Genomic DNA, 20,503 nt, shown 5'->3' on the forward strand with positions numbered 1-20,503 from the left:
TTCCCCTTCTTCTGCCAATCGTGTGCCACTCCTCCCGCTTCCATCACACATGAAAACATGCAAACCCTGGCATAGTTCATCCAGTCGGCACTACATACAAGTGCGTGCAGTGTGTGTGTGTGTGTGTGTGTGTGTGTGTGTGTGTGCGTGTGCGCGCGCGCTCGCACACACACCCAAGCATGTGCGTGCGAATTTATTCAAAAAGTTAGCACATTTTCCTTCTTTTTCGTGTCTCCCTGTCACTGCCTCATCACTTCTGATTTTCGGTGAATGGGCTCCTTCACTCCAAAACTATTCACCTAAGTCACATTCTATTAATGATATGCTATTTTGTTTTGGTTGTCAATGGCTGGTGATCAGTCAACAATTTAACTGTATATATGGTTCTCGGGCGAGACGTCGGATGTCATAGTGAAAACTCCACAATATTTCATCAGCGCAACTGGCCGACGTCTTCAGGTGCGACGAACACACTGCTTAGGCAGGACCAGAGCCCCCTATTTATGCCACTCTTAAGCAGGAAGTGCGCATGCGTGGAGGTGCCAAATTCAATGGCCAATAGCGACGATATCAACTGATAGCTGGAAGGACAGCAACGCCACCTACAGGATGAAGAACCAAAGACTTTGGCACACGCACGGAGGCACATAAGATCACGAGGTGTACTGTAAACCAATGCACACGGACTTATACTTACAGGCCACCAACTGTCACCATCCTTCACAACGAAGTGGCGTACTAGGGACGTTGGTCCACAGAGCACGAGCCATATCAGACTCAGACAGCTTATCCAATGAGCTACTGCATCTGCGTACCACTTTTCAACAAAATGGATACTCTGAACGGGAGATTCGCCGTGCCTTACAACTGAAGCGGTTTACACAACGTGAGGAAGTGGAAGAAGGCGAGGAACAAAGGGGAATGGTCATCTTGCCATACATCCATACATTGGCGGTCTCTCTTTTTTTTAAAAAAAAAAAAAAAAAAAAAAAAAAAAAAAAAAATTATTGGGGAGGCACATAGTTAAATGTGTCTTTCGTCCGCTGGCAAAACTCAGAGCTCTTTTGGGCTCATCTAAGGACAGCCTTGGCCTAAGAAGACCTGGTGTTTACGAGATTCCTTGTAGCTGCGGCATGTCGTACATCGGACAAACTTGTTGCACTGTAGAAGAGAGATGCACTGAACACCAACACTACACTCGTCTGGAGCAACCAGAAAAGTCTGCAGTGGCCGAGCATTGTCGCAGTACAGGCGATTCTATGAATTATCAACATACAAAAATTCTCGCATAGACGAGTTTGTACTGGGACAGTGTTATTGAGGAAGCGGTGGAAATACGTAGCTCGACGAATCTTGTAAACACAGACACGGGCTTTCAGCTTAGTACAGCTTTGGATCCAGCACTGGGCATATTGAAGTCGCTTCGAGCAGAGAGGAGTACTATTGGTCATAAGACGGATGACGATTCGCCAACAACATAAATATTCTGTTGACAATGGAAGGATAATCAAGGCACCTACGTGGATGCGCATTTTTGCTTGCAGCTTCCGACAGAGGTCGCTGGGGCAGCCGATGGCACCGCAGAGCACTGGTGACAGCCCCCGCACATGCGCCAAGGTCTTTGGTTCTTCATCCTGTGGGGGGCGTTGCTGTCCTTCCAGCTATCGGTTGATATCGTCGCTATTGGCCATCAAATTTGGCGCCTCCACGGATGCGCACTTCCTGCCTAAGACTGGCATAAATAGGGGGCTCTGGTCCTGCCTTAGCAGTGTGTTCGTCGCACCTGAAGATGTCGGCCAGTTGCGCTGACGATATATTGTGGAGTTTTCACTATGACATCCGACGTCTCGCCCGAGAACCATATATACAACATGTCCATCGGGAAAGCCTCAAGCAACACAACAAGTTAACTGTTTGCAAATTATGGAACTGACCATTCCACATCCTACCACTTAGTCAGTTAACTGTGTCTTGTATCCTAAGTGGACTTACTGCAAAAAAAAAAAGTAGTGGAGCATTATGATTTTTTAAATGTCGGAATTATGGTCTATCATACATAACTACAACAAAATGAAAACAGGTGAAGATAAATTATGAAAACTTACACATTATGCCTAGCCAATGGCAAAATGAAACCAGTCCTTTCCACCAACTACACTAACTTCCAGTGAGTCAACTACAACTGGAGTTCTGCAATGGGAGGCCACAGAATAAGAAGGAAGCCTAAAAAACATCCACAATAAAAGAGCATTTGGATGTACTCCTTATACAAGGTGTATATGTAGACATGAACAAAAATTCCTGTATTCTTCTCAAATTTCCCAGTGAAAAATACTTTTCCATGGGTGTAAATACATTATACTCCAGGTGAAACTACATTTTTTTTCCCCTGTTAAGTGATAATATACTTCCTCTTGAACCTCTAAAACTTGAATGGTAAGGTTTTATACACTGGTGTTGAACTTCCAGACACTTAGGAAATGGAACACAGCAAAAAATGACACGTTTTGGAAAGGTCTTTGATGTGTGGTGACATGTATACTGCATTTTTTTGTATTACGAAGGTAAATATGAATTCCACTAAATGCAGAAAGTAGCTTGTGAAGCACTGAAATCAAGACTGTGATACACTTTTGTCAATCAATCATAGTTCATGTCACACGATCGCACCAGCCGATGATAGCAGATACAGTCACTAGCAACACTGCTGTGAAATAGTATGAAGACATAAACAGGAAAAGTTAATGAGTTAAATTAATATATGTACAATACAGCTTCAATAAAAGCCAAGCTTTCACATACAATATCGAAAACATTTTTTGCTGTTTTTTTCCAAGGGTGTGGTTTGGCAGGATCCTGAGAGCATAGCTTAAATTGCAGCAGCTGAATATTTACGACAAGCATGAGTATAAATTTCACTGCTGTGCACTGAACATTTCGTAGGTTACCTGTTGAAAACATATTCCATCGTGCACTATGACTTTTCAACAGAAAAACCAATTACGTGAGAAATTGCTCAAGAACTCACTTTGCTCTTGTTTTTAAGGATAACTTTACTTTTTGCCCCCTGTTACTGCATAATGTGTAATCAAAGTACTAAAACAAATATGAAAAACTATCACTGAAGTCTGAGTCTTTTTTAACTCTTTAAGCAATATCAAACACAAATGTGCCAGTAAAATTTTAAATAATGGCAGAAATGGGTGGTCTTCTGGATTCAAAATTTTTCTAAGCAGGTAGTCACGCTGTAATTTAAGAAATTCTTCACATATTCTCACATGTAACATAATTCATCTTGCGTAAAAGGAAATTTACTTCAAACGTAACTCTTTTCAAACCACCATTTGCAAAATCTTTCCACAACCTGTTAGAAACATAAACAGTTGTGATGTAATGCTCATCAAAAGTAGTTTGTAGTAATGAATAATTGCGTAGTCTTTGTCCTAAAGCCTTTGACACATTTAGTTGTCAGTAGATGCCTGCATGGGCACTGTGTTTTGTTTTTGTAAACGGCACATTTTCTTATAACTAAAGTTTTATTTTGGTGTTATTATCTCATTTATGTTTATTGTTAGAGTATTATTCTGTAGTAGTGGACTGAAGTATAACTCTTTATTAGAGTATCAATTCTTATAAAACTTTAACTGAAAATTAAAACAATGAAAAATTCCCAAGTTTTTTCCAGATGAAACAGCTCCTGGGTTTTTCCCAGATTTCCCGGGGCATATCCTCCCTATTATAATGTACATACACTATTTGAAGCCATTCAGTTTAAAATCCTGCCCTTGAAGAATATAATTCCAGCGAAGAATTCTGTTGAAGATGCTATGGTCAGCTTAACCCTTTAACTGCTCTGGGCGGGTGCCTTTGTACCTGTCCCTGTGTGCTCTGAACGTGTTTACGTGTGCCACCAGTCCTTCTACCTGGTACTCTGAACGTGTCAACCCATAGACACGTCCAGAGTAACAGGTAGGACTGGTGGCGCATGTAAAGACATTCAGAGCACACAGGGACAGGTACAAAGGTGTGCGCGTTAACACGTCCAGAGCAGTTAAAGGGTTAACAATAGAAAAATTCTTCAGCAAGGAAGCGCTGTGGAAACACTGAACGTGACAACCATAAAACCCTATACTTGAGGTTGATTTAGGATATTACAACTTAAAAAGGTTGAAGAAGCTGTTTGAAATGCTGCTTGCACAGACAGATACTTTTATTGCTATCTACCTCCAAAGCATTCTGGTCACACTTGACACAGCCTTCATTTGTTCAACACACTTGAATAATACTATAATGTGTTCATCATAAGAATAAACCTGATGTAAACATTGCACTACATATTCTTCTAAGTTTGCTGGAACCTCAATGGATTTCCGTTTCACGTGGGACTGCAGCCAAGCTTTCTCGAGTACTGTCAAGGATGATGATAAGGGTACGTATTATGCTGTGCATTACGCGCACATCGACTTAGCGATAATACGGGACAACAGCTTTAACGGTGCATTTAACTTTAACAGCACTGGCCGGTCAGCTGGTACAGTTAGCCTGCAGTGACATGGCCAGCTGCGGTTCACATGTAAGAAGGGATGAGCAGGGGAGCAATACAGCTTTGAATGTCATTTAATTTATAAGCAGAATGAAATAATACACCACAGATCTCCCACAACATACTCCTTAGATGACTAGATGAAAACCACAACACCTTATCATTTTTAGCTAATGTACTATTGTAATTAAAAACAAGAACGATGAAAATTCCTGACTTAACTACAGGATAATTTTTCTGCATAAGCTGAGTGTAACATATGAGAGTATTGAAGGATTTCACTGTATAGTTAAATATTGAAGCCATTGATGGTATTACTTACACTCAGTCATCTGGTAATCTCTTAACTCCTTCCTTATCCGAGAAACACATTTCAGTTCTGGGAGTGTCACCTGCTACGTTGATAATGAGCCTATCAACAACATAGTCCATGAAGCCAACCAGGTGTAGCATTTTCTTTTCTTCTTGTATGACAAGCCGTCCTATATCCCCTCAGCATTTGGCAGTGACATGTGAAAAAGCTGTGTCTGTTAGTTCCAGTACGTCTGGTAGCTTAACAGTCTTGTTACTTCTTGGGCCAAATCCCGCAGCATGGCTCCAGTCAGTTCTGTTGTGTTCATATTGAAATGGTACAGTAGCAAATGTAAAAATGCAGCATTTGTATAATGTGCTCGATGCTGTGAAAATGATTGTTTCTCATGTTTCTTTGATACTTTTGTACCTCTGTGGTATAAAATGATGGACATAGCCCAAATAGATACGATTTGGTTTCTCATTTCTGGCTTAAAAAAAATTTTTTTTTTTAAATTTAAACAACTTTTATGAGCAGTCTTTCATAAAACATCAATAATAAACAATTTTTATTCGAAATGGAAACAGAAATTTTGCCTCCAATATGTACTCAGAAACAAGAAGACGTGCATTATTCATAAGAAATGATGACGAGTTTAATAATTATGAGATGCAGGTATATCAATTTTAACAAGAAATTTTTTTCTGGCAAGATTTGAACCAACGCACAAATAACCATATTCAGTTGACATTGCCACACGCTACCGACTGCACTAAACATTCAACCTGTTTGTTACTCAACTGCATTACATATGGAGCTGGGAAAACAGGGCTGGAGAAACTTCAACGCCAATTATCTCCGTAAATTTATGAAAAACATTAAGAACAGTCTATTTCTTGGAACTTTTTAATGTGTTCCACATGCGTGTTTCACTACAGAACAGAGAGCAGCCTCAGTCATTTATATACTGCACGTTAACAGCGCAACAATCAGAGCACAACACTGCAAAGACTATGACTGTTCACAATTTCTGAAATAAATACTACATAGCTATAACGTGATTAAGAAAAACACTGATGGCTGTTAATGCATTTGAATATCTTACAGTTTCATTTAATAATTTAGTAATAAGATATCTAATACATAAGTAGGATCTACTTCCAAGAGCATAACAACGCCAGTGAACATGTGCTATGGTGTCTGACAAATCATTGCACTTGTGTTTGTTTACATCAGGTTTATTCTTATGATGAACTGATTATAGCGCCAAATTCACAACGTAAACAGCATCCTCCAAATGCTGTGTAGTACTACATGGGGATGCAGTATTACACTCTGTTTTACAACAATGCATACAATCACAAGTTTTCTAAAAGCTACGCCAACTTACTGGCTCCCAACCTCAGACATACCTCTCCACTTGAAATCTGAAGCCAGGAAACATTGTTACGTGAGTATTTGAAGAAACTGGATAACCAAAAGATTCCTATGCACGAACCTGTCCCAAGTGTTACGTCTGACATGCTGAAAGCCTTACAACTACCAATAAAAACTGCTATAGAACTTCTTGATCAAGGACTTGATATGTACCATAAAGAGGAGCAAATATGTATCCAGCAAGTACCATCAAGAGTACCAACTGGCACAAATACATGCACTAAACCAGAAGGCATCAACCTGCATTGATATTCATGGAAAACACTCAACACAACCCATTCAAACCATAGACTAAGCAAGGACTTCCTTCTCAAACAGAAAAAAAGTGCCTGATACATCTTGCAGTTACACTGAGACTCACAACCATCCAGCAGATCACAGTTGGTTGGTTAACCGAGTCCAACACATTATGCAAGAGTGTTGTTTAACATAATATCCAACCAATGCTAATGACTTTCTGAAACTGAACCTGGACACTGCTGACTTAATTAAGAAATTAAATTTAATATTATACATTTTTTCCACTATAGTATTTTGTCATACAAGTAATATACTGCACTCTAACGTTTTACCTGTTCTTCATTGGTGCCAGTGTATAACATAATGTATCTACTGTAGCTTGTTGGTTGTCATGCTCACATAGAACGCAGCACAATGGTTGCAGCTTAGCTCATAGATTACATGACTAGTTTCACAGGTAGCCCTGCCTTTGATGGGATAGGTGACAGGACTGGAGTAGTTGGTGGTGGGATGATGTATGGGACAGGTCTTGCATCTAGGTTTATTACATGGATATGAGCAATGAGGTAAAGGGTTGGGAGCAGGGGTTGTGTAGGGATGGACGAGTATACTGTGTAGGTTCCATGGACAACGGAATACCATTGTGGGAGGGGTGGGAAGGAGAGTGGTCAGGACATTTCTCATTTCAGGACATGAAGAGAGGTAGTCGAAACCCTGGTGGAGAATGTAATTCAGTTGCTCCAGTACTGCATGGTACTAACTTACGAGGGGAATGCTCCTCTATGGCCAGACAGTGAGACTTTGGGAGGTTGAGAGACTGGAAAGATAAGAAGAAAAACTGATGAAGCACAGGACAGACACGTACTTACAAGGATAGATTCCTATAGGTGGGATCGATGTCCTAGAACCACCTGCACGGTGGAGCAGATTAGAGTCCAAGATATCAAACCCTGCAACTATTCACCATAAAGGTGTCTCATTTTCAAGCAACTGACAAAAAAGAATTTCTTCTGAACCATTAGAGCCTTGACTATAGCTCACCAATTTGAAAATGGCACCACAGCCTAGTGGTTAAGTTGTTTGGCTGGTATGCTGAAGGTTGTGGGTTCGAATCAGAATCAGGCAGCATTGCACATGGCAGTTTACTGTTGAAATTAAGATTTATTTTAGGCCTTGACACTCCACTTATTTAGTTGTTCATTCTTATTACCATTTTATGTATCAATGCTGTATGACTGCAAGCATATGAATGTAGTATGTTTGTGCTGAAGCAAATGTATGAAATAATGTGTTTCTCTCTTTTGTCGTACTTGTTAGTAGTTTCTGTGTCTTGTCATTTGATGTGTAGCAGTGTTAGTACAGGTCACAACCAGTCCAATTAATAGTTAATTGTGAATAATAATTTGGAGGGGAAACAGTTTAAAAAGTGTGACACTGCACTACAGTATATTAAGTATTCAACACACAAGTAGTGGCAACAGTTTCTGTTTAAGGTAGTTTAGCATAACATCAACAGAGTCACTCTTCCATTACACAAACCACAAATAAAAGCCATTTCAGCCCAGACATTCACAATTAAGCTGCTTTGCACTTTAAGGTACTTAAGGAGCTAGTCTACTACACAGTGGAGTGATGTGTGTATAACAGTCAGTTGTATGGAAGCACTGTGAGATGGATCAACATGACAGAATGGAGCTACTGTGTTTGGAAATGCCCATGACCACATCATGAATGAAGCTGCTTAATTTGCTTGTGTAACAAAAGACACTCTAGCTTTCACAAGGAATTTAACTTGACATAAGATCAGTAGTTACAGAAAGATCCTAACTGGAAGGGGCCAGAGGCTAGTTTAACGCATTTTCAATGACAATGAGTTTCAAGATTGACTGGAATAGCTGCCATTAGTTAATGCTGGTACCTATCAACCAGTTTCTGAGCAATAACTGACTGGAGTGCATATCAATGAGTTGTAATTTCTTCTCTTTTAAAGTGATGCATCAGTGCCCTGATGGCCCAATGAGGTGTTTAATCTACAGTGTGTGGACGTTCTAGTTCTGGCCAAAGATGAATTTGTGATGCTTTTGCGGGCGATTTTGTACCACGATTTGGGCTCACCCATTCAAGTTACAGTACATACGAAACAGGATGTTTACTTCAACATTCTCAGCATCAAAGTGTTGCCATTTCTTCTATGTCTTTATGATAAGTATGCTGTGTTCATAGCATGCATATATTCCTGATTACGTGACCACTCTGAAACCATAACACACATGACTGACCAACTTAAAACACCTGATCTTAATCTCATACAAAATAAGGTATGGGATTAATTGGAATACCGTATTTACTCAAATCTAAGCCGCACTTTTTTCCGGTTTCTGTAATCCAAAAAACCACCTGCGGCTTAGATTCGAGTGCGAAGTAAATGGAAGTTCTGAAAAATGTTGGTAGGTGCCGCCACAGCCATGCTTTGCAGGCACAAAGATAAATACTGGTGCCAAAACCTCTGCGTCAGTAAATAAATTTTAAAAAAGGTGGAAGACGAGTTTTTTTTCTCCACCCCGAGTTTCGACCACTGCATTTTCATACATTAACCAACGAAGTAAATACAAATTCCGTATTGTTCATCTTCGAATGTAGCAGCATTTCAATGTACTACAAAAATTCGAATGGCAAAACTGTTTGGGATGTTTGTCAATATGGCCAACTCTACATTCTGAATTTTTTACTACCTGTGAGAGGAGATGGTTGGTATAGAAACTTTTATGAATTGTGAATCACATGCAGTATTCTCTTCACCATAAGAAGAATACGAATATAAACATTTTGCCAAGTATTCCTTCAAGTGTGCTGCTATTTAATTTAAATCCTGTCTGCCTAATAAACTACGAAACTAGAGAGAGAGAACAGTAAACGCGGAAGAATATACATATCATGTCATGTCATGTTTATATTCGCATTATTCTTATGCCTAATAATGATAACAGTCAAAAATGAACCACGGCAATTGACTAGATTTTTAAATCTAAGATGACTAATTTCTGTGTAGAAAGTAATGTACTAAAGAGGCGTCTGCAAAGATTTTCAAACGAAGAAAAATGTTCGCCAGACTCTCGTTCAAAACATCTTCTATCATACGTAGTCTATTATTTGGTTCTTGTTGATCATTATCAAAGAAAGCAGCAGTGTAAGTAACAACAAATAGCAGTCTCTTGCCATTGTTTCGCTAATGAGACAATTCCTCTCTCTCTCTCTCTCTCTCTCTCTCTCTCTCTCTCTTTTTCTTTTTTTTTAATTGTAAGCGGCGGTAGTGTGCACAAAAGAAAGCCATGCCGTGAGCAGCAACAGATCTTAAACGCTCATTATCAGAATGCGACAAACAATGCATGACACAGTACAGCAATGCATTTTCAGCTTAAAGTGACGTAAACACCTATAACAAAGAGAACGGCACTTATCTGATCAAAGAAAAATAAGCAATCAATTCAAACCAGACGAAGCATGTGAAAAACGAAGGGAACCAGTATAAATATGGACGGAGAGCCTGACGCATAGCAATGGCTACCTGGTAAAGCTTAACTGCTGAGCTCACGACTCAAACCAAACTACTATAGCTGTACCGTCATTCATTCGAACTAAATTGTGTCTCATATTACAATGGCCCAACTTTGTTTCGATTTGGAGGTGCAACCTAAAACTTTTCCCTCCCCTTGAATTTCGAGTCTCAAATTTCAGGTGCGGCTTAGATACGGGAATTTTTTTTTTCCCTTGATTTCGAGTCTCATTTGTCAGGTGCGGCTTAGATTCGAGTAAATAAGGTATCGGGTGGAAAGTAGCAATCAACACTCTCGTGATTTCATAGCTCTAAGGCAGGGGTATTCAATCTTTTATACCTACCATTCACTTGTTTTTATCTCCATTAGTAGTAAAATTGTCTAACTGCCCACCAGTTCCAAAGCAATGATGATTTATAAAAGAGGGAAGTAATTTTACTTTACAAAATTTGTGGTATATTTACAGCAAATTAAATCATATAACAACAATTACTTATCAAATACTTTATGTAAAATTGTATGAAAACCCAATGATTTTTTTTCTTTTAAAAATCCTCTATCACCTACCATCCACCATGAAAGCTGCAATGCCCACTAGTGGGCTGTAGGACCAGGTTGACTACCACTGTTCTAAGGGATCTAATCATCTATGGTTGGCAGCAGGTGGATATAGCACATCTTAACAAACTTGTGGACTTCCTTTCTCACTGAATTGAATTCATTATCAACACTAGAGGCAGTGTTACATGGTATTAGTGTCACATCTCCTGAGGGTTACTAATTTTTTGTACAGTGTGCTTACAATCATATGGAGGGGGTGGGGAGGGGGGTGGAGGAGGTATGAAACAGATTTTGTGACTGTACTAAAGATTTCTAGATAGAATGAAACAAATGAATGAAGCAAATGAAATACATTCAGGTGTGACCCAGGAAAGTGGACTGGGACCCTTGCAATTAATGTATATTAACCCTTTCACAGCTGCTAGGGCCAAAGTGTCCATCCTGGTTAAGGGGGGGGGGGGGGGGCAAACATTATGTGCGCCTCTCCAGTGGGCAGCTGACTTAGCCATATAACCACTGTAGACTGTGTCCATTGTTGGCTAATCGCTCGTTCCAGTGTGCACAAAACCACTTTTCAATCTTTTCTTTATAAAATCAGTATCACACTGAACAACCACGAAATAGAACTTCAAAACCAATCTAAGCTTTCAGTTGTACATTTACCTGGGCTAATAAACAGTTAGTTTAGAAAAAAGATAGGAACTTTCCTCTTTGCAATTGGGAAATTCTGTAACTTGAGATTTACACTAGCAATACATGTGCCCATAACACATTAAAATCTCATTAACTTCAGACTAATATGTGTCAAAATATAAATCTGAAGTGAGCAGTTTCTAATGAAGACACACAAAACTCAGATCGTCTTCTGTTCTGTGCAGCCGCAAAAATTGCCGAGAAACTGGAAGCATCTTCCTGCAAAAAAAGGTTCAAATGGCTCTGAGCACTATGGGATTTAACATCTGAGGTCATCAGTCCCCTAGAACTTAGAACTACTTAAAACTAACTAACCTAAGGACATCACACACATCCATGCCTGGGGCAGGTACTCGAACCTGCGATCGTAGCGGTCGCGCGGTTCCGGACTGAAGTGCCTAGAACCACTTGGCCACCACGGCCGGCCATCTTCCTACACTGTTTGCCTTTTGTAACATCTGATACATCAGTTCTGTACTATAATTTGTGCCCTTTCACACTTTGTGCGTTTGGATCATGTATACTTCGTAAATTAGAAAATCAGATTAAAGGTACTTGGCTGTGTGTGCCGCTTTCTGTTCAGCACGACCATGAGAGTTGCTAAGAAACTGCAAGTATTTTGCTACACAGTTCTCCTTTTGTAACATCTGATACATCAATTCATTAGGCTCATTTATGTCCTTCAGAGTATATATATTTGTGTCATTTGTCTTGTGTATGTTAGGAAACAAAACTATATCTATTTGATGGAATTGTCAGCAGAAAGGCACCAGGAGCAGGTTAAAGCTGTAGCACTTTCAAACATTAAAAATAAGAGAAGTTAACGATGATGTTGGTAGTGATGCGAAATGCAGACAACAGTGAGTCACCATTCTTTTGTGCACATTTACCTGCTCCCACTCCCAGCCATCAGGCCTTCCTGCCTGTCAGGTGTAAATGAATGCCTTAGCCATATGATTGTTTCACCTGCCGTGCGTACATGTACACCCATAGCCATCTGGGTGCCTGCCAGTCGGGCATATATGTATATCCACAGCCACAAAAGGATTAATGACCAGGCAGACAATATTAACGGTAATCTCAGTAATGGCCTCGAAATAGTGGTTAACATCACCCACATCTCAGTTGATTGTGTATAGCTTGACTAGCTACACCAACATTTCTGTGGAAGGAGTTGCTTGTTGTGCAACATTAACACTCATACACAGTAATGCTTAGTTAAAGTGTCTTGTTATATATATATATATATTTCCTCTTTGTTTTTCTTTGTACTGATGGTTCCGACGTGAATAATAAAAAAAAATTAAAACAGTAGTTTACAAATACAAACCCCTCACAAGAACCTCATTCATGTTCCCATAGTGCCCAAAATATTCATTTCCAATGATTGGCTCCTTATCTCAAAATATTCAGTTTAAGATTCTCGTCTATTTGTAAGATTTTATGTTTCAAAGTTTGGAAAACCTTTCTTTCTAAAACATTAGAATTACACCATTCTTTTTAATCCGCTGATATCACATACTATTTAGTACTGTGTAAGGGACTAAATATAACACTGAAGAATCTATTAGACATATTCTTGATACAAAGACTTATCCTATGAAACTGTCAACGACAAAGAGTGCTTGCTGAACAGACAAAATACCTTGGGACTCTCATACTCTCAATTTTATCTTCCAGTTGTCATTTGAATGTAACACCACATTTAGTGGGGCTGTAGATGGTTTCACTTCTTTAAAACTGCAGTTTCCTAGTCACAGAGGCAAGTGGGAATATGGAGGACAGAGCAAGAGAGATGAGTATAATCCTATCGATGGGAGAAAACATGACAGGCCACATTTACATCGTAAAGAGGTGGAATGCTGAAGGGATACAAGCAATTAGAATGGCAAATGGGGGAAAGGAGGGGGGGTGGACGATAGCAGGTGTTTTGGAAGCATGAAACTAAAGATAGATTCCAAATGAAGCTTTTTATATGTTTACCATTCTTAAACATTTATTTTGTCCATTATTAAGAATTGTTAAACAGATCTGTGTTCTCATATATAAATTTTAATATTAGGCTAAAAGATAATTTTGTCTTAAATCAGTGCTTACATATCTGGTGTCAGGGAATGATTACCACTTCTGGACCACACAGAGACTGCTCCCTTCTCATTGTATCCTGAGGGACTGACTACTGCTGGGTCCTGAACACCACAGTAGATCATGTAGTCCTATAAAAAAAATAATAAAAAAAACTCAAAGAAAATAAAATAATCACACACTTTTGTCCAAGAAATATGGCATGTGAAGCAATAAAAACATCTGTTGGACAGGACAACTATAATTACAAAATGCACATTGGAAATGATTAACAATCAATATTTTTGTTCTAATATGAATTAGTAATTCTGCTTTTTCTTTTTTGTTGTTGTTGTTGTGCTTTTTCTTTAAACTGAGATGTAATTTCTCTTCAAACTAGGACATGATCATGTGTGTTACTCTGAAAGTTTAAAAAATACGAAAGTCCTTCACACTACCTTTTTCAATTTGTATGTGCTAATGGTTAGCTGATGGTTAGTGGTCCAACAACATGCCTCTTTGGGGAGACCATTCAAGAACAATTACCAAGCAAAAACAACCACTTTTAGGAGCACTAAATGATCTAAAATGTTGGTTTATTGGAGTAACGGACAATTCAACTGAGAAAATGTAATAAATAATTGCTGGTCAGAGCACACATTCAGGAAATAAAATTAATGGTCTTGCTAACACACTACCTAGCTTTCGGAACTAACAGCTACTTGTCGGGGAGGAAAGAGGGGTGTGTTGGTTACACAGGAATGACAGATCATTCAGACCCAAGGATGAGAGAGACCTAGCTGTAATGAATGTACCATTACCCTCATGACAAGTGAGTCTGTGTCATCCTGGAGTCTGAGTGACATGCCTTTCCTTCTTAACCTTCCCCAACACAACACACTTTGCTACCCGAAAAGCAGCAATTAGTTCTTAAAACTAGATAGTTTGCCCCTCTACTTTTATAGCAGTACAAACGTACATTTCACTTCCTGAATTTAAGATGCAAGATTAACATTTAAGATTACAATTTAACTCACTGTCTATGACAAGATCATTAGAGACTATGCACAAGCTTGATTGGGTAAGACAGATTAAAAAATTGGCCATGTTGTTTTCAAAGGACTTGTTCAAGCAAATGCCTTTAACAGATTAGGGGAACAACTGACAATCTAAATGAGGAAGGCTGGACAGAATTTGAACTGCCACACACCTCAATGTGAGTCCAGGGTGTTACCACTGCACCATCTCATCTCAACAGGTTTTTAAAAAAAAGAAAAAAAAAGAAAAAAAAGAAAGAGAGAAAACACATGAGGTAAAATGCACATTAGGGTAACAATATGATAATTTCTAAGGAGAGTATGAATGTATTTGGCTCAAACTGGTACAGTTATATTGTCCTGTATTTACTGCTGAACACTGATTATGTTTTGGCAGAAAAAGACGTATTTTAATGAACTGCTAACCATTAAAATTGCAACACCATAAAGACAACGCACGCACAATAAATGTCAAATTGACACAAGATATACAACATGCTTGGCTGCACAAATGCTTAGTATTTCTGTGTAACCATTCAGTATTGGAAGGAGTAACACCACCTATATTTTGTACACAAGGAAAGATTAAGCACAGCAGGTTATTTGTTTAGAAATCACATTAGAAAGATGGTGGTTTGTGACAGACTGTGTTATACCTCCTGCAGGAAGGAGAAATGAATATCAGCAAGAGTCAGAATTTGACAGCAGCAAGGTTGTCGCCCTATTGAGAATGCACTCTGCAATACTGACGCTTGCAGTGGTTAATGTCCCACAACTGTTATGCGAATATGGAATTGATGAGTTCAAAAGGGCACACTCAATTCTTGTGCAGGATTTCAGCAGCACAAAAAGTGCATGAGAGAGCAGACATATCATTAGGTCCCCCATGCAGGATCACACAGCCATGTCGCATACAGAGGCAGTAAAGCTGCGTATGTCTCCAAAATGTCTTAGAATTTCAGTGTGGTACCTATCACTGCCATTTCCTTGACACGGCAGGCGAAAGGGGCGCAACTATTGTGGATTGCCCAATGGATCACTATATATTACGGATTTCCAGCTGAACGACAGCAACAATGCCATCAATACTCACTTCCTATTTACAATGTTTTGAAGATTGTATGTGCTCCAGTTCCTATTGGTTCAACAGGAAAACATCACTCTATATCAAAGGCAGATACTGAAGCAGTGGAACACATTTTTAGTTCATAGACTGGCTAATTTAAATACAAAACAGAGTGCACAGAAGTTGTATAACAGAAACCTTTAAATCTTTCACTGTCTATTAAGGTCATCCGAAGACCAGTATCAGTTGCAAAGCGATTTAGAGAAGATTGCTGTATGGTGTGGCAGGTGGCAGTTGACGCTAAATAACGAAAAGTGTGAGGTGATCCACATGAGTTCCAAAAGAAACCCGTTGGAATTCGATTACTCGATAAATAGTACAATTCTCAAGGCTGTCAATTCGAACTAAGTACCTGGGTGTTAAAATTATGAACAACTTCAGTTGGAAAGACCACATAGATAATATTGTGGGGAAGGCGAGCCAAAAGTTGCGTTTCATTGGCAGGACACTTAGAAGATGCAACAAGTCCACTAAAGAGACAGCTTACACTACACTCGTTCGTCCTCTGTTAGAATATTGCTGCGCGGTGTGGGATTGACGGAGGACATCGAAAGGGTGCAAAAAAGGCCAGCTCGTTTTGTATTATCACATAGTAGGGGAGAGAGTGTGGCAGATATGATACGCGAATTGGGATGGAAGTCATTACAGCAAAGACGTTTTTCGTCGCGGCGAGATCTTTTTACGAAATTTCAGTCACCAACTTTCTATTCCGAATGCAAAAATATTTTGTTGAGCCCAACCTACATAGGTAGGAATGATCATCAAAATAAAATAAGAGAAATCAGAGCTCGAACAGAAAGGTTTAGGTGTTCATTTTTCCCGCGCGCTGTTCGGGAGTGGAATAGTAGAGAGATAGTATGATTGTGGTTCGATGAACCCTCTGCCAAGCACTTAAATGTGAATTGCAGAGTAGTCATGTAGATGTAGACCTTCCACATACATTTTGGAACCATTTAAAATACTTGGAAAATGAGTCTCTTACTCATCTTTCAAAACTAAAATTAAGTCAAATAAGGCTAGGTTTTGATTTTTATGAGCCTGTTATGTGATAATAAAACAGGTTTTATGCATGGCAAATATTTCAATTGTTTATAAAATCTGTACAACCTAAAAGTGGAAGTTCTCCTTTTCAGGGAATGTAGAACTATATAGTACTAATCAACAGAAAAAAATTATGGATTGGCATTTTTGAAAAAAAAAAAAAAATTCTATAAATTACAAAAAAAAAAGTTCAGAGCACTATAGTAAAAGAACTTTGACATGCAAGTCCAAATGGTGGATTTCTTACTAATCATAAAGCAGTTATCTTTAAAATAAAAAAAGCAACAAAATACCCAGAACTGTTCCGATGATACAGCATTTTAATTTTTTTTCCAAAATCTGCTTCTTCAAAATGGTATGAGCAGTGTCATTTTTGGAGGGTCGTATCTTCGAGCAGAAATTTTTTTTGGAGAAAACAAAAAAAAAATCCATGTTCCTTACTTAGTCCTATCCAAGACTATGAAAGTGAGATGTTTTCCTTGCCTGCCTGAATTGATATCGACAATGCCAGTTTTTTAAGTATGTACTGGAAGGGATGGATGACACAGGGGAATGTTCAATATGTGCCATCAGCTTCAAACAGTGACATAGGAAACACACAAATGCCATAAACAATGTGGTGACTATACATTGATGTTACTGGCACACAGGCTAAGCCACAGATCAGTCTGCACCACAAACAGTTCTTCCTTTCTTTCCAATTTGTTGGCTTTGTCAACTAACAACAAAAATGTGAATATATGCACCAAAAGGTGACATGACAACAGCCATTAACATTCCATCATTGGTGAAAGCTGACAATTTGTATCAAACATTCCTCTTTTTCTAAGATGGGCTAAACCTACTGATAACACATGTTAGCTTTGAACACTAATGTAATAAGTGAACAAACAATATGCAAGTTGGCGAAGCTAATGAACATTAGGAGAATAACAATTATTGTTAGCGCATCTTATGCACACTTGCGTCGGATCTTTATGTCCTCCATTTCGATTATTTCATGAATTGAAGCAGATGGACATACCATTAAGTTCAACATTTGTGTCAACTGAACCTACCAATCTCCTAGATGTAATGATATAGTGTCATATAATTTCATACTTGAGGAAACAAAGTGCACAGAACAGTGACTATATGTATTCTGAATCAAAATTAGTTTCAGGAATAGAGGTTGTGGTGATGACCGACCTGTATTGTTGCACAAGGCCTAGCTTAGGTTGTAAAGTGATAGTTTGGGTGTGAGCTGGGGAAGCAAATGACTGTGAATACAAAACCAGTTCTGGTGAGTTACTGATAGTGTATCCTGAGCTCTAGTTTATGTTGAAGACAACAGTTTGGTTGTTACTTGGCAAAGTAGCACTGAATGCTTCACTTAATCCCAATATCTCCCTTCTCGGTTTGTAGGGGCATAGAAACTCATCCTTTAAGTAATAGTATTAATACTGTGGGGTAACAACTGTGTCAAACACACAATTCAACAATAAAAGTCCTACACACAACATAACTCCTTTATACAGAAATCAATGTATACCAACCTTCATGCCAATAAATGAGGCTAGGCCCTTCTTTATCTCAGCAACTGGTGAATGCATGTGAATAGTTGTTGGTAAGTTAACACACAGAGGATGCTTCTCATGAGAAACCATCTCCAGGACTTCATGTGTAAGGTGAGGCACAGACCCACCCTAAAAAAGAAAAAGTTGGAAATTAATGAATAAATTCAACATCATTTTGTAAAAGAAATACACAGCCCTATAGTAAAATTTATTGCTTCAGCTATGTCCCATAAATTGCACCATAAATGAGAAAATCTAGGGGTCAGCACAGTTCTTTAACGCAACAAGCACAAGTATGATTGTAAACTGAACTTTTCCTCTAAGCTAAAACAATCATAACAAAGCTTTGCAACAAATTTTATAAACCAGCATCATCTGTTGCACAATATACCTTCGTATACAAGAGCAGGAGAGGTGTCTCTAACGCCATCTCCGGCAAACGTGAAATCTCCGTAATAATTCCAAGTCTTCCGCACTTTGTAGCGTTTTGTAAAGAGAATTTCATTTTTGTTGTGAAACAAATCTCTGTCCTGATACAGAAAACACCACTACCAAAGTAAAACCCACGACGATACAGTTATCACTTGCTTATTTCACATGTCTCGATTTCGCAATACGCACGTCCCGCTACTGCATCTAAACCTACCCCCACTCTCAGCATCAAAACAACACACCATTTTTTTCCTGTTAAAAAAAAAAAATACAGTCCAAAGATTACTAGTAGAAGGATCGTTCACACGCACAGCTCTGACTGCGCAGATAAAAACCTGCGCAGCAGATCGTTGCAAGAATACAGGACTTTTGCGCAGACGTGAGATGCGCGCAAATCTGAAGTTGAGGGTTTAAGCAAAATTGCTCAAACCTGTGGGCACTAACCGTATCAGTGCAGACACATCCCAGCGTGTGGATAGCAGACCGCCGCAAATGCGGCTCACACAAGTACATATTTGAGACAACAGTCTAGCCTTTCTCGCCTATGTGTAGACAACGAATTTTAAGTGGTAGACATGTGTCAGTCCTCTTGAGAGTTCATCACCAAGTTTATTGGAATGCATAGGAGTCAAACATGTTTTTGGAAAGTTAAAAACAAGAAGTACAGCGATCGAGATAAGAAAACAGTTGTTTATAATTCCTTAACAGAGAAATTACGAGCAGTGAAAAACAGGGAAATATTCGATCTAGCGCTGGGGGTAGCGAAATATGTCTACAAAGTTGTGGTATTTCGACCTTCTCTAATCTCAGGTGGGGAACTGAAAATCGTGACTCAATGACAAACTAAACTACAGCTCATTGTCCACAACTACAATTTCTAAGAATGTACTGAGTTTTAAAAGATGTAAAACAGTTGTTTATAATTCCTTAATAGAGAAATTACGAGCTGCGGAAAATAGGGAAATATTCGATCTGGCTCTGGGGATAGCGAAATATGTCTACCAAGTTGTGGTATTTCGACCTTCTCTAATCTCAGGTGGGGAACTGAAAATCCTGACTCAGTGACAAACTAAACTACAGCTCATTGTCCACAACTACTATTTCTAAGAATGTACTGAGTTTTAAAAGATGTAAAACTTTAAAAAATAGTATCTGTTAATTCTTATAATTAATATCTTAGGCTATACAATTGTGGCACTTATCTGCCTTCACAAAATCCTCCTTCAGAGCAGTGGAAATAGTTTCACATGCGTTGGATAAGTTTTCGTTCGGCGATTGTTTCGAAATTGCAGTAGAAGATTCTAGACACCTGTTGCTTCTTCCTGTTGTCAGGAATCTTAACACCGCCATCAGCCGCTTGTGTGGAGAAATTGCTGTCCTAGTACAAGTATTTTTCCGTATTATGCGTGGAGTTATGAGTTTCAGAAGATAATTATCTGTTTCCAAATCCATCAGCAAATAATTTCGCCAATTCGCGGATTCGCCCCACAATCTGAGTCGTAAATTTTGAAGTTATGTTCGAAAACTGCCTTTCCTTAAGCAGCCATTGCATTGACTATTTTGATCTGTTTTTAATTTTTTTTTTTTTTTTTTGCAATACAAGTTGCAAAATCAGGCCATAAGAGAACTTCTTTCATTACAACTTTCTTAATAAATGAAATAAAGTTTAACTTCCGACGCTTTATCCACGATTTGATTCTTGTTGTTTCTGTTTTAGTTCATGTGAGGCGACTGGAATTCGTCAACTGCTATTGCAGACTGGGCGCTTTTGTGCCTGCCGAGCTAGCCAAAGATGTTAGGAGGACAAGTGTCACAACAGAACGTGGAGGCTGCCATTTGATCGTTTTTAACAATAATTAATGTTAACTTTTTTCTCGTTTCATTGCAAGAAGTTTGTAAGAAGGAATAACGAGATAATAATTAGAGG

The 20,503-nt window shown here is 38.8% G+C and overlaps 1 protein-coding gene across 2 annotated transcripts in view; it reads right to left on the reverse strand.

The window, feature by feature from the left end:
• Positions 1-20,503, reverse strand: part of LOC126365846 (queuine tRNA-ribosyltransferase accessory subunit 2-like) — a 97,182-nt gene that overhangs the window by 67,729 nt on the left and 8,950 nt on the right. Inside the window, exons 1-3 of one of the 2 annotated variants that reach the window (XM_050008487.1) lie at positions 18,536-18,856; positions 18,124-18,273; positions 13,418-13,536 (exon numbers count right to left, since the gene is read on the reverse strand). In XM_050008487.1, the coding sequence (XP_049864444.1) occupies positions 13,418-13,536; positions 18,124-18,273; positions 18,536-18,649 (383 nt within the window). In that variant the 5' untranslated portion in view covers positions 18,650-18,856. Of the gene's footprint in view, positions 1-13,417; positions 13,537-18,123; positions 18,274-18,535; positions 18,857-20,503 lie in introns of those variants that run through there. The other variant, XM_050008488.1, reaches the window with a different exon arrangement.

Source organism: Schistocerca gregaria, chromosome 4 (genome assembly GCF_023897955.1).
Source record: "Schistocerca gregaria isolate iqSchGreg1 chromosome 4, iqSchGreg1.2, whole genome shotgun sequence".
Lineage (NCBI taxonomy): Eukaryota > Metazoa > Arthropoda > Insecta > Orthoptera > Acrididae > Schistocerca > Schistocerca gregaria.